The sequence below is a fragment of the Cryptotermes secundus genome, unplaced genomic scaffold (assembly GCF_002891405.2).
Source record: "Cryptotermes secundus unplaced genomic scaffold, Csec_1.0 scaffold15, whole genome shotgun sequence".
NCBI classification, from domain to species: Eukaryota; Metazoa; Arthropoda; class Insecta; order Blattodea; family Kalotermitidae; genus Cryptotermes; species Cryptotermes secundus.
The window spans coordinates 1,116,364-1,131,403 of record NW_019721514.1 but is presented as its reverse complement, the minus strand read 5'-3'; the positions used below and the strand labels follow the sequence as shown (position 1 = coordinate 1,131,403).

The 15,040-nt window shown below is 40.1% G+C and overlaps 1 protein-coding gene across 1 annotated transcript in view; it reads right to left on the bottom strand.

Moving 5' to 3' along the window:
• Positions 1-15,040, bottom strand: part of LOC111875397 (TATA-binding protein-associated factor 172) — a gene marked incomplete in the record, with an annotated part of 54,068 nt that overhangs the window by 9,653 nt on the left and 29,375 nt on the right. Inside the window, 10 exon segments of the mRNA XM_033755796.1 lie at positions 364-512; positions 2,856-3,097; positions 4,257-4,464; positions 5,488-5,629; positions 7,136-7,287; positions 7,769-7,906; positions 8,299-8,534; positions 11,157-11,427; positions 12,179-12,285; positions 14,357-14,498. Coding sequence (XP_033611687.1) covers positions 364-512; positions 2,856-3,097; positions 4,257-4,464; positions 5,488-5,629; positions 7,136-7,287; positions 7,769-7,906; positions 8,299-8,534; positions 11,157-11,427; positions 12,179-12,285; positions 14,357-14,498 — 1,787 coding nt within the window.

The following is a 15,040-nucleotide window of genomic DNA, read 5'->3' as shown; positions in this document are numbered from 1 at the left end:
TTTCAGCACTGTTCACGTATTATTCTGTGCAGGCTCCCTGCGTGTGTCGCTGCTCATCTTTAATACGCTAGAGTAGCGTATTAAAGATGAGCAGCGAGTGTCTTTGGGTACCAGTGAATTTGAACACTTTAACTCAGGAAAATCTTAAATAGAGGAAATTTAATGGCAAGCTTATTGACTTTGTTTCATTGAAATGTAATGTTCAATGAGGAGAAGAAAACCTTAAATTGAGAAACATTAAATGAGGGTTCACCTGCATTCTGAAATACTTACTTTGCCTTCTGGTTATGTAGTCTGACCTGCAGGTGTCAGAGGCTTTGAAAGCTCAACAAGTGCAGCAAAGACTTGTATCGTAACACTTACTTGAGGGCCGGCAGTTTGGCGGCATGCTGAATGTCAGCCATGCTGCTGTTCTGCTGCTTCAACTGTGCCACAACCTTATCATACTCGGGATGCCGTGGTGACAGAACCAACTTCGGATGGTTGCACACATTCTGCAGATATCTCAAAGCCTGTAATCAAACACAAGATGTCAAGAGAGGGACAACAACAGTGGCCCTAGTCTATGCCACAGACATCAGGATTCTACTATCGTAGTGATCTGCTTAACCTTTGACTGCAAAGCACTGCCATATAGCTACTTGCTAAAAAGGCCAAAGCTGATGTGGCAGGTGCACAGAAAACACCATAATATTCCTCTGATATGACGTTCAAACGGCAACGGGGAATATCACGGGAAAGGCTGTTCTTTCCCCTAAACATGTGTGTCACAGCTGATGCCACCTATTGGCAGAAATGCTACACTAATTGACTAGCGTTAAATGACCCTTGTACACTTACTGTGAACTACAGCCGTATGGTTGTACGAGACATTTCTGATGACTGACTCTGACATATCAGGAATGTCACTAAGGAAGTTGTGTATATCCAGACACAATACTGCTTCACTGTGCTTCAAAACTAGTTAAATTCTGCTTCTCTTTTTCATTATCAACTACTCTTTTCTTCTCTCAGTACAGAGGTCATCATCACCATCTTGAACTATTTCAAAGATGTGGTTATCCTTGGTCGACTAGCTGCTGTAGCTGTTGGCTACTTCCTCCTCAATTATACTTTGGATGCTCATGGGCCTGTAACTATGCTGTCAGCATTTTCTGAACTGACCAGGCCATCTATTCAAAGATGTGAAATCAATCTTCAATTTTAAGGCTATTTCATCACCTTTCTATCTCAACAATGGGCCCTGAATTCATATTGCCATGTATTGAGTGATCAGATACAGGGTTTGGATTGATAAATGAATTTGCTGGACTCTTACAAACTGTAACTACAATTATGAACAATTATAGCACTATCAATAATTCATACACTCTTAAATTTACTAAAGCACACACTAAATCTTCTCAGTCTGCTGCGTCCTTACTGGTTCTCTGGTAATGGATTCCAATGCTGTAGGTTCCCCATGGCTCTAGTCCTTACAGACTGGGGCCTCTCTCACAATTGACTCTTCAATGGCCAAATACAATGGCCGTTGAATACTAGCCATGTCTTGCCTCCACTGCCTACTGGTGGCGAGTACTCACATCTGCTTCACCTGCAGGCTATTGACACTTCTGGACATTGTTCATGAAGTTCATCGATGGTTAAACATCTGCCAGCACAAATGTTTTCATCATTTTTTTGGATAATTTCATCAGTGACAACGGATGGCCTTCCACTTCTTATTTCATCATGAATATTACTTCTTCCTGCTTCAAATTCATGTTATCATTTTTCCATGTTTTGCCTGTTCAAAACACCATTGCCATAAACAGAAAAAAAGTTGGCCATAAATTTTAGCAGCAGCTTCTCCTTTCGAGCGAAGAAATCGAATTACTGCACGAACCTCACATTTGGCAGGATTTTGAATCGACATGGCCATTTTAAACACAATCNAGCTAGAAACCGCTCGCCAGAACCACAGGAACTTTGCTGCAAGACAGGCATATGTAACGATGACTTGGCACAGATAAAGTCGTGTCTTATTTATACTCTGTTCTACTGACAACAGGCCAGCGAAAAATCTAACAATCTACAGCAAAACCATCAATTATTATGGGCGTTATAACATAGGTGTGCAGCTGAACGAAACATACACGTCGAACCCCCCCAGACGATTTAAATCCCTGACGAAACATACACGACGAACCACGGCAACGGGTTAAACACAATCTGTGAGCACAACATTGTCGTGACTGTGGCCGGTGAACTCTGCCCTGTCATACGGTTCCTATCTCATTTGGCAGTACTGCCATTTTTGGTAAAAAATGGCAGTACTGCCATTTTTGAAAAAAAAAAATCCCCTTGCATTTTTAATGGACTTGTATCCTTACTTTCCAAATATCCCTCCTATCTCCAGATTCACAGAAACTGGTAACACCTTATATTTTAAGTTTGCTTTAGCAGGCATGCATACAGATACATGTAACATGCAAATGAGATTACTTTCATGTAGTTTCACGAAATTCGACGTGTTCACACCACTTTTAAACATGCATAGAAAGACCATGGTACCAACTAGCCGGATGGAGATCAGAAAGTCATTCTACCCCATTTCTACCACTCTCCAAGCACTGTAACATGTTTGATTTACATGAGCATCTACTGAATTTCTCTTTCATTTCTGTATATATGTAATGCAGAAAGAGCTTATTATTAAATGGGTAAAATGTCTGATACATTTAAATGTAGTATAAATACATTATTCTTAAGATTTTACCTTTGTGACCCCAAAATTTTAACTTTTTGTGCCAGAAACCATTACAAACAGGGCACTTTTCATCAGGGTCCACGATTACATAAAGCTGATTAATTACCTGAAAGATGTGTGTGTTCCCTTGTATTGTGCCTGACTGTGCAGTATGTGCTAGGGTCTCCTGAAGGCTCTGGTGTGCGTAAGAGCGTGCAAAGTCCTCATATAACTGCTCCTGCAGTGGGCTCAGTTCACAGTAATAATCCTGTGTGATCTTGGGGGGCAGATCTTCCAGAACATCTTCCTTTATCCTGCGCAACAGGAATGGCAGCACCTGCCTGTGTAGTGCTTCCATGGCCAGCACTCCTGCAATACAATGACTTGAATTCATCTCTACAGTCTTGTTTCCGTGGGTGAATTTGTTTTTAAAATAAAATTCAACTTCAATGAAACAAAATTGCAGGATTCTGGCTTTCATGTAACTTGTTTTATTACCTCTTTTCTCGGCAACAAGTGCTCAATAACATATATTATTGCCTCATTCCATTAACCATACTGTTTCTCCTTACTGCATAGCACCACACTCCTGTTTTGTCCAATCATGGCTTCACCTCTCACTCAATACCCATGAAGAAGCTTCTTAGAGATGTTCACATAATTTATTTTTGGCTCATTTGGTTGTATTTTGCTTCTTCAAGATCTACATAGGTCAGTGTTTTGGAGACTGGATTCTGTCTCTATCTTCAGGTAAAAACTAACAGTTTTGGACCCAATTGATAGAGCTACTACCTATCTCTATGCACCTGTACCAACACCAGACACGGTATACAAACCAAGCACAGCACAAACCATCTGTGAGAGCTAAGACAAAATATTAAAATGTTAAAAATTCCATACACATTTTAAGGTTTTGTCTCAGCACTTGCAATTGGTTTATGCTGTGCTTGGCTTGTACACCATGTCTGGTGTTGGCACAGGTGTCCAGAGATAGGCACTAGCTCTACTGATGGGCCCAACTGAGTAGGTTTTAGCTGAAGACAGAAACAGAATCCAGTCTCTGAAATGCTGTTTTTAAATAAAAACAGAATGATACCATCATCACAAGCTTCTAAACCTTATCTATAAAGGGGTTTCCAAAACATACCCTCAAGACATTAACCCTGAAGATGATGTCTGCAATGTTTACTGAAACAGTGGAAAATCTTCATTTTATGTGGTGTACTTCTGAAAGCCACAGACATACAGCTTTGCTCCATTTTGATAAATCTGTCTGTGACATAGTCATGTTTCATAATGAATGAGAGTTAACTAAACTATGTCTGAAACATCTCTAACAGTGCAACAGCATCAGACAATGATGCAAATCATTACATCACCATTAAAATGTTACCAGATTCTATTTTCAACATTTAACCGGAACCAAAATCATGACAACAGATCCTGCTCAACACGCAGGATTTTCTTCCATAATGTTGTCTATGCAAAGTATGACATACCATCAGAGATGTTTCAAAGTGTAACAGACCTGCTTCTTGCTCCTTGGGCGAGCTCTTTGGATCACGACTGGCCAGGATTGGCCTGCTGTAGCGTGCTGTAAATTGTTTCTCTGTACCAAGGAAACCAGGCATGAGGAAGTCAAACAAAGACCATAGCTCCAATACGTTATTCTGTATCGGTGTTCCTGAGAGAATGAGACGGTGGTTTGCAGTCAGCTGTTTGATTGCTTTAGACGACTGCAACAAAAATGTGAAGAGAACATAAGACAAGTGAGTTGAGTCCTAATTTCCATCCTATTATATTATCTGCCACATAAGTTGGGGAAATTTAATTAAATTCAGAAACTCAAGTTCCTGCAAAAACAAACTGTTCTTATGCACAATCCAAGGTTCTCATAGCAGTGACTACAACGAATACTATCTTCTGGGATATGATACCACAGCCTGGTGGATTATTAGCAGTGTCAGTGCCTCCAGATGCGGTCAGTGTTGTCCTTTGTCCAATAAGACCGGAACATTATACAGTGATCATGACGACCAGCATCAGCAGTGGAATCTACAACTTAACGCAGGCTATGAACCAGATGGAAGGGGGCCCACATTCACCTCATTCCCAGTTTTTTTTATCTTAGGTGAAGGTTAAATCTTCAATATGTGAGCAGAACAATCTGCATACAGATCTCACTGGGGAACAAACTTGGGGCCATCTACACTACGGCCTTGTGCTTTGTTTGAAGACCACCGCGTCCCCACACAAGTAAACAATAAGGTACATGAAACTCTGACTACAATCAAGATCATAATTGGTTCCATGAAAAGTGAGCATTAAGCAGATTATTAAGTAACAACTATCTTATAATTTAATTAAAAGGCAAAGCGGAAGTTGCTTCTGTGTCCAAAGGTAAATAGGAAAAGTTCCATTTACTATGAATATTCGTCATTATTCACTTCCTGTTCCAACTACTTTACTCCTGGACAAATATGACAGGTGTCTGGATGGATCCTGGCATTAAGCTGGAACTGAGGACAGAAATCTTGCTCCATTCTGGAGTCAAAGCTCAGCTAGACAGTTAATAATGAGTCACTTTACTCACTGAGCCATTCTGACCCATGTTTCCAAAAACAATGGTATATAAATAACTCAATAAGCTCAAGTCCATAACAGAACTTGTTATAAATATTCTGGATATTTGTAACAAAATTCAACTAAAATCAAATTTGTAAAATGCTCCTGAAGAAAATGTGTTACGTTAGTGGTACCTTGGTTTTGCCATTCTTGATAATATGGCCTTCATCCAGGATGCAATAGTTCCACTTGATTGAACTAAAGAAGTCGATGTCCTTCCTGACAATATCATATGAAGCCACCACCAGGTTGTAACACGCCACCTTGGAGCGTAATCTGCAGTCATTCAGACAAATTAGTGAACCTCATTGAGCAGAACATTTCATATCATCCAAAAATATTCACTATATAATTCAGGTATTCATGGGGAGTGTCCCACTGTGTTTCTCTATATACATACAAAGCAAGGAACCTTCCTATGTCTTATTTATTCTATCATTTGAAGATTCATCAATGAAAACACAAAAAGCCTGCTGTTCTGTATCCTATTCTTTCAAACTCAGCTTGTATCTTAAAAGTCTATATTGTCATGTACTAGTGACCAGACATAGGGTTTGGATTCCCAGCGGAGGTCGTGGAATTTTGAAGGGCGGAAAAATTCAGGGAACAAGTCCTCCGGGAGGGACTTTAAGCCGTGGGTCCCATGTTGTAGATTTACGGCACGTAAAAGATCCTCATGTCTCTAGGAGACTTCTGAGCAAAATTAGGCAAAAAGTTTCCTGCCCAAGTAGTTTCCAATGCCTCTGGTAGATGGGGGAAGTATCGGGTACTGAGGGCCGACCTCGTTGGCTGAACGGGGCTGATAGCACGCACCAGTACTGGTAGGGTATGGCGACTGGTAGACTATCAAAGGGGGACGTACAATAGACTATTAGTCACGGTGCATGGGGAACCCCACACCCTCCAATAATAATAATAATAATAATAATAATAATAATAATAATAATAATAATAATAATAATAATAATAGGGTTTGGATTGATAATCAGATTATTGGATGCTTGTAACTTGTAACTACAAATACTTATAACATTTATATTTATAATGGTCTCACTGATATACACTCTAGAGATCACTACAATTATAGAACACATGAAGTCTTGTTTCTTCATCGCCATGTAGTGGCTCCTAACAATGCAAATCAAGACTGCCTGCTAACTGCAATCAGTCCTTGTTATATACCCTTGCCATAGACTGCACTGAAAGCACCACATCCTATACTGGTGCATCAGTATTTGTCGCCCTGGAAAAGAAAGTGTTTACCGTGCTGCTGCCTAGCAATGGTCGCATCTATTCACTCCATTATTCAAGCTTCCAGCTGTCATGTCACAATATCTTCAAAATCCATATGAATACAATGTGTCCACATGTCATGGATGTTGAGCTCAGGCAATTTAGCCCTTATGGAAACATATTTTTAACACAACATGCAAAAACCACACAAAACTTTAGTACATGATATTAAGTGATGCTGATAGCATTCTCGCCTCAAAAACTTTACAGTCTCCATAGCAGTATTAATAATGTTAAGAAACTGTAAAATGTGAAGGTGATGTCTGTTACTATAATGTATATATCAAGTTCCAGAAAAATCCATCATCTTGTTACTAAGGGTCAGACAAAGAGGAATGATAGTACACCAACAAGAAAGGGGGAAACAAAGAATGAACCAACCACCAAATAATTTTTAACAAAAACCATATCTTTCTCATCAATGTGGAAAGGATGAGACAAATCATAAAGCTGAACACAAGCTCATGGCACAGTGGATATGCAACTTACTTCTCCCGTTCTGCAGGGGTTCCAATGTACTGCAAGGGGTTGAGGTAAGCTTTCGACATGAACTTTTCTATCTCATACACCCAATGGCCTGTGAGGGTTGGAGGGCAGATCACAAGAGAAGGCAATGGAATGCTGTCCGGACTTTTTGTTTTCTGAAACGAAAACAAAACACAATGTTGAAGAATAGAATCAAATCTGTTGTTCAGAATTGCCGGGTTTTTTGGACTCTGCTGTAATTCTGAGTGTTAAACACTGTCAAAACCTTTTAGAACCAAATCTGAGATGTAACACATTCAGTCCCTGGATAAATCAGCAATGAGAAAACAGGTCTAAATCTCATAAAATTATAAAAGGGGTATTCGGAAGAGGGAGTTCCCAAAACGGGAAATCTAACGTCTAATTTTGGTAATTTTATTAAAATACCAAGAGAAAAACAAAGAGACAGAATTGGAAACAAATTTTTAGAGAAGGTGGAATTCCAGTATTTATCTCTTTGGACAGTCAATTCAAAGCAACACATGTTTCATATGCTCTCCAGTTTTAACAAGTTGTTATGGTTCATGGTTCTGGCAATACTGCAACCACAGACTGAACAAACTACTTTTTGTGATAGTGTTCTTGAAAACTTCATACCTTATATTGCTGTGTCCTGAAATAGTGATCTCCTGCAAGGATGCAGATTGACTGAAGAGTCTTCCCCAAGCCCATGTCATCACACAGTATACCATGCAGTTTGTATTTATTCAGGAATGCCAACCAGTTCACTCCAGACTAAAAAAGAAGAGAGACAAATACACCTAGAAACTTTGTTGGATTTGAGGTTTTAACAGCAGTGATCATATAGAGCAGCATCTTCTGCAATGTGATGCCATATAGTCAAGTAGACTGTTTCGGAGGAATATACTGCCTCCATCTTCAGAGTTAAACATTAAGCCATGTAAGCAGCAAGCAGAGGGAGGCCACATGTACAAAACACAGGCCTGTAACTGAACCAGGTCTCCCATACACAGTTCAATTTAATTTACTATTTGGCCATGAAGATGGATACAATATATAAGTCCAAAATGTCAGTGAACTATTATTGGACTACCCACCACACCCCAGAAATTAGCATTCTTCATTTCCTTCATTTGCAGCCTCAAACAGCCACAGCAGTACAGTACCTGTTGGTAAGACCGCAATTCTGCTTTAATAGGTACAGGAATTTTGTAGTCCTCAATCGATTTGGGGTTTAGGAGTTGTTCCAAAAACTTTCGCTCACGACCCTTCTGCTCAATCAGCTCTGGAGTGAGGTTCGGAGGGTTTGGAATGCCCCCATCTAACGGCATCAGTTGTATCAGTGTCGCAAAACAATGAGTAGCCATTAATCGTACTGGCTGGTTCTGGTCACTCATGCAACCTGCAACACATGTGAGCACCCAAGTCATTTCATCATCCACAAGGCATCCAGTATCACCAAGGAATATACATTGACAAAGAAAGCCCTGTATCCACGAGTACTTAAATAACCACTTAAAATTTTTAGTCACTGATTTTTCATCAATTCTTATAGTAATATGGATGTAATTAGCAGCAGGGCTTGAATTATTATGTGGTATTTTAGTAAAAGTAAAGAAGTAAGTAAAGCTATCCCTGTACCAGGCCGTGAGACGTTGAGGGTCCCACACTATCTAGACAAGCAGCTCAAAGATGGTGGTAAGGTTGTCAGCCTTAGGCGCCGGTCGCACTTTACTCCCCAGATAAATTATTTAATTAATTCCTGGTACTCATTTCTGTTAGAGGCTGAGTAAACCCCAGGGCCTAGTGCGGCCAGAACGATTAGGTCAACTGAAAAGAATCCAATGACCTCATTGGGACTTGAAACTGTGACCTTTCGGCTTGTAGCATAGTCCCTCAACCAACTACACTACCGTGTGCCCCGGTATTTCAGTCATATTTGGATATTACAAATAACTGATATAATGAGCATTTTTAACTAATTTTATAAATTCCTTTTATACCCTGGTTGCACTGTAGTTGAGTAATAATGAAATATTGATTAATATTGTTAATTTAAGATCGTTTGCACCAGGCAAGTTGTCTAAAGCAGTAAAGCTTATGACTCGTATTTGGAAGGCATCTAGTTTGAATCTTGGATGAAGCACTGGCTTTCCTAACAGGCCTTTTGTACATGTTCTCAGGTCTTCCCAGTAAATATCGGAATAGTATCACGGTTAGGCCATGACAGGCATCATTCTCAGAGCTTTGCAATTCATCATTTATCCATCACCCTGTCACTGGGAGATCAATGGTCTAAGCTACTGACAGCATCATTAAACTAAAAATAAATTAAAATGGATAAGATCTCCTGTAGTTCAGTGCTCAAGTCCACTTCTGGCTATAGAAACTTCTATTGAAAGTTTCCCTCTAATATTCACCGAGATTCAAAATGGGATAATGCGGCCATTATAACATTCTTTTTGGCACATTTACAATGAAAACTTGAGGAAATGCCCTATTAGCTTTACCATGTTCATCCATCTGCATATTAAAACATGGGAACCACCAAATGTATTGTTATGAAATCTGACAGGGGTAAGTTTCATTAAAGTGTGTCAATATATTTCACTACTGGCTAAAATTTTAAATGATAGGACATTACCAAAATGTGTTTTTGTGCATACCTCACACAAATACCATTCAAGTTTCCTGAACACTTATCACAAAAAAACTGGTTTGAACAGAAGTTATACATGAAAATGAAACTACTGTATAAATACAAACTCATACTGTTTGTCTAATACACTTTTCCCATGTAGCAAGGTTTCTGCAATAATGAAACAGAACTGATTTTAAGCAACCTACAGGCAATAATAGAGTGAACATGCTGGAACTGCTACATTATGCAAACATTTCCTAAGCTGTGAAGAAAGCAGTCTTCTGGGATTTGGCACCGTGTATATGTGGTGTTAACCGACGTTTCGGAGGAACGTATCACCTCCATCTTCAGAGTAGAAGAAAAAATATAAGAAATCTGCAAGCGAAGAGACCGTGAGAACCGGTAAAAGCAGACTGCTTTCACCGGTTCTCACGGTCTCTTCGCTTCAAGATTTCTTATATTTTTTCTTCTACCCTGAAGATGGAGGTGATACGTTCCTCTGAAATGTCGGTTAACACCACATATACATGGTGCCAAATCCCAGAAGACTGCTTTCTTCGTAGTCACCACTGTGAAAGCCTCAAATCTTACATTTCCTAAGCTGCTTGAGGTGGTTAGCACGCAGATGTGAAAATAACAAATACTTCAACATTGATGTTGTTTTCATATTAACTCAACTGAAAAGTTGATGATTTTCTCATGCATTTCTCTTTTATTTGCGTGGTTTAATGGTACTTTCAAAGCCCATTACCTATAAATACTTTGGAAAGCAAACTGCAATTAGTAATCACTCATGTTGGAAAAATGCCCTCATTTTATATGAGACTTCTCCATATTTGTGACATTAACATATGGCTGCACTGGTAGGTTCTTTCTTCATTACAATGAAGTGCTTGTTGTAAGCCATACTTGATATACTGACATGGCACTGTATTCACATACATACATTCATTCATTCATAAATAAATAAATTTAATTAGATAATGGGAATGTATTTTGGCATAAAATAATTGTAGCCTGTATATGATGGATGACGGTCATGGTAGCCGAGCGGTCTAAGGCATGCACTGTCTTCGCTCACTCGGAAGCCGGGATCATGGGTTCGAATCCCACTGAGGGCATGGATGTTTGTGTGCATTTTTCTGTGTTTGTCTACAGGTAGAGGCCTTGCGACGAACTGATCACTCGCCCAAGGAGTACTACCGTATGTGTAAGATCTAGAAAAACCGAAGTGAACGGAGTTAACGGAGGTAGGCCTAGGCCCACTGGGGCTGTAGTACGAAGGGGGGGGGGATATGGATAGTGAGTTTGGTTCATAAAAACTGAACAGCAAAGCAGAGAAGACATTAAATGAGATTACAGTATCCTGGGATGTATAATTACCCAGTAGTGGCACCACTAGCAACACAATATATGGCACAATGCTGAACTGCAGTTTCTCTGCAACTGAAGCCAGAGCCTCTACGGCTCCCTGACGCTGTATGTCTGAGTCCACCGCTCCAAGCAGTGGCAGCACCTTATCCACAATGTGTGTCATCACTGGTACAGAAGATAGGCACGCCAATGTGCCCATGCAACGGGCAGCCATGTGCCTCACAGCACGGTATGGGTGTGTCAGAAGCAGACACAGCCTTGGGAGAGAGTCCTCCAGCACCTGTACATGCATTCAGGTCAACATTCAAATGGATACAAACAATAATTTTGTTGCTTAGTATTAGGTTCTCACAGCAGTGACTATGAAAACTATCTGCTGGTGTCTTCTGTGTAGTCCAGCAGAAGCTTATTGAAGTTTCAGAGAAACTTGCTGTCTCCATCTTCATGACCAAAGGGTAAACCAAGTAAGCAGCCTTTCATCTACTCCCTGAATGAAGGTAGAAACCTCCTTTGTAGAATTTCTAATGATGGAGATCCCCACCAGGCTGACAGACTCATGCATGCTGCCATCTTCAGGGCACCCATCTTGCAGCAGCTTCTTCCTCTCATCCCCCACTCCAGTGCCTACAAACCCTGTTGCTCTCCAGCCCATATACACCCCCTACTGGTCACTCGTGCCACTATTCTCCCATCTTCTCCCATCTCTCTGCTTAAATATGGCCCCTTATACGCGCGATGTCAATTCCTCCTCCTCCTCCTATTGGTTCTCTCAGGTCTCCTCTCCAGGCCTTTATCTGACACAGTTTTTCATGTCCAGCTCACTTTGCTTGGTTTACCTTTCAGCCCTGAAGATGGAGGCAGTATATTCCTCTGAAATATTGATGGACTACCAGACTATGTAGCATCACATGCCAAATGATAATACTCTTCATAGCCAATGCTGTCAGAACCTCAAATCCAACACCTCGAAATTAGTTCAAGAGATCTTCACAAGCGCTGTCATAAATGCACATTACGATACTGATATTCACCTGAGGCAAGATCTCTGGGTGGATGGCTGGACAGGTTACCTCAAGGACTTGAAGACTAGACACCAGATCCTCTGCTGCTGCATCACTGTTAATCAGCGCTGGGGCATCTGTTGCAAAGTGAATTGTTTTACAGCCAATATGAGAAGCACACTATAAAGCCCTGCCTTGCTCAAGAACATACTGATAAGCTTAGACTAGTTCAAGAACATACTGATAAGCTTAGACTAGTTCAAGAACATACTGATAAGCTTAGACTAGTTCAAGAACATACTGACAAGCTTAGACTAGTTCAAGAACATACTGACAAGCTTAGACTAGTTCAAGAACATACTGACAAGCTTAGACTAGTTCAAGAACATACTGACAAGCTTAGACTAGTTCAAGAACATACTGACAAGCTTAGACTAGTTCAAGAACATACTGACAAGCTTAGACTAGTTCAAGAACATACTGACAAGCTTAGACTAGTTCAAGAACATACTGACAAGCTTAGACTAGTTCAAGAACATACTGACAAGCTTAGACTAGTTCAAGAACATACTGACAAGCTTAGACTAGTTCAAGAACATACTGACAAGCTTAGACTAGTTCAAGAACATACTGACAAGCTTAGACTAGTTCAAGAACATACTGACAAGCTTAGACTAGTTCAAGAACATACTGACAAGCTTAGACTAGTTCAAGAACATACTGACAAGCTTAGACTAGTTCAAGAACATACTGACAAGCTTAGACTAGTTCAAGAACATACTGACAAGCTTAGACTAGTTCAAGAACATACTGACAAGCTTAGACTAGTTCAAGAACATACTGACAAGCTTAGACTAGTTCTAGAACATACTGACAAGCTTAGCCTTGCTCAAGAACATACTTGCAAGCTTAACCTTGCTCAAGAACATACTGGCAAGCTTAACCTTGCTCAAGAACATACTGACAAGCTTAGCCTTGCTCAAGAACATACTGGCAAGCTTAACCTTGCTCAAGAACATACTGACAAGCTTAGCCTTGCTCAAGAACATACTGGCAAGCTTAACCTTGCTCAAGAACATACTGACAAGCTTAGCCTTGCTCAAGAACATACTGGCAAGCTTAACCTTGCTCAAGAACATACTGGCAAGCTTAGACATTCTGTTACCCCAAATAATTGGATGATCATGAGAATAATGACTGAAAGAATGGAGGCTGAGGGGTTCAACTTGTGAGTAGAAAAAACTGACTACAGACCTAACTGGAGGCAGAACTCAGAACCCTCTAAATGAGAGTCCAGTGTTTTATCGCGACACTGCTGTAATTCTGAGAATCAGTCAGCCTTAGCAATTTCTGAAATAATCACCATCTTAAACATATTTCCTGCCTGCTCAATTATCCAGCAAAGACAGAGAACTCATTTCTTTATGAAGAGCTCTGTTTTCTGGGATAGAACACCATGTAGTCTCGTGAAAGTTAAACAACGTTTTGTTGGAATATACTGCCTCGATCTTCAGGGCCAAGCACACTAAACATGAAACCAGCATGTAGCAGGCAGCAAGTCCTTCAACCCATAAGATCGAGGTGACATATTCGTCCAAAACATGAGTTAACTTTCACTGGACTACAGAGTGTTGTACCCCAGAAGAATGAACTCTTCATGGTCATGCTGCAAGACCTTCAAATCCAACTTTTCTCTCTAAATTAATACCTTACACTGAAAATGGTTGTAATTTTCTTGGGCATAATAGAGTCAAAAGCATCTGTGATCTTAGCCATGTTCATACTTAAAACTGGAGCATTCATGAAATGACACAAATAAGCCTGCCCAAGTACTACCACCTGTCCATCACAACACACACATATTATCCCGATACTGAATGTATGTCCTCACAGTAAGAAAGAAATTACTATAATCACTTGAGTTATGGCATAGCCTGATTGTCAATGTGAACTCAGGATTTGGCTTAAATCAGTGCAGGCATATTCAGAAGTACTATTATAACATTTGCAAGGAGGGACATAAAAACCATAAAACAGTTCTGTCAGGGTAGGTAAGGACCCCCGCAATTCATGAACCTGACACAAGAGTGCCAACTGCTCAACCACAATGTTCATTATAAATTATATATAAAAATAGATCTTGTTCACAACATTTTTCAGACCTTACTTTGTTCCAAGAACTGCGCATAAGAAACGGATGCCACCTACCAAATGCAGCCAAGTCAACGGTGTTCTTGAGATGGTCAATCATAATCTCCCACAACTTAGGTAACTTCTGTGGCAAAGATCTACCAAAATATAAAGTTATTGACGTCACAGCAAAGGCAGCTCCTCTCCTCTGAATACGGTTCTGTTTTTGAGCCTGCAACAAGCAATTAAAAAATTCCATCACATATACATGACAGGAACACATGACATTTTGCACTCTTATTATGCTGCATGTGTATGCTAGACTCAAGACTACTGAAACTCCATTATTCTTGTGTACCTCCTCCCCCATCCATACTAAATCATAACCTTCCTGGAGCTGTTTTCCTTCCATTCCTACTCATTTTCTTTAATAACAATTATTTCTTTTATACGTAAGAATAATACTAATATACAGGAGGAAGAGGTAGAGCATAGGAAGAACAGGAGGATAATGAGGTGAGCAGGACATGAGGAGGAGAAAGGGGTGCAGTGCAATTGCAGAAGGAACAGAGAAAGAGCATATGGGCATCAAATTCTATTCATCCAAGTGTTCCATTTAACTAGCAAAATTTCTGTAAAATTTTGTCACACAGACTGCGACGTATGAGGAGCCATGTGACTCACTTTATAAGGCATATCATCTCATGATCAAAGGACCTACACTTATTGTGATTACATCAGACAGATCTGTGAATCATTGTC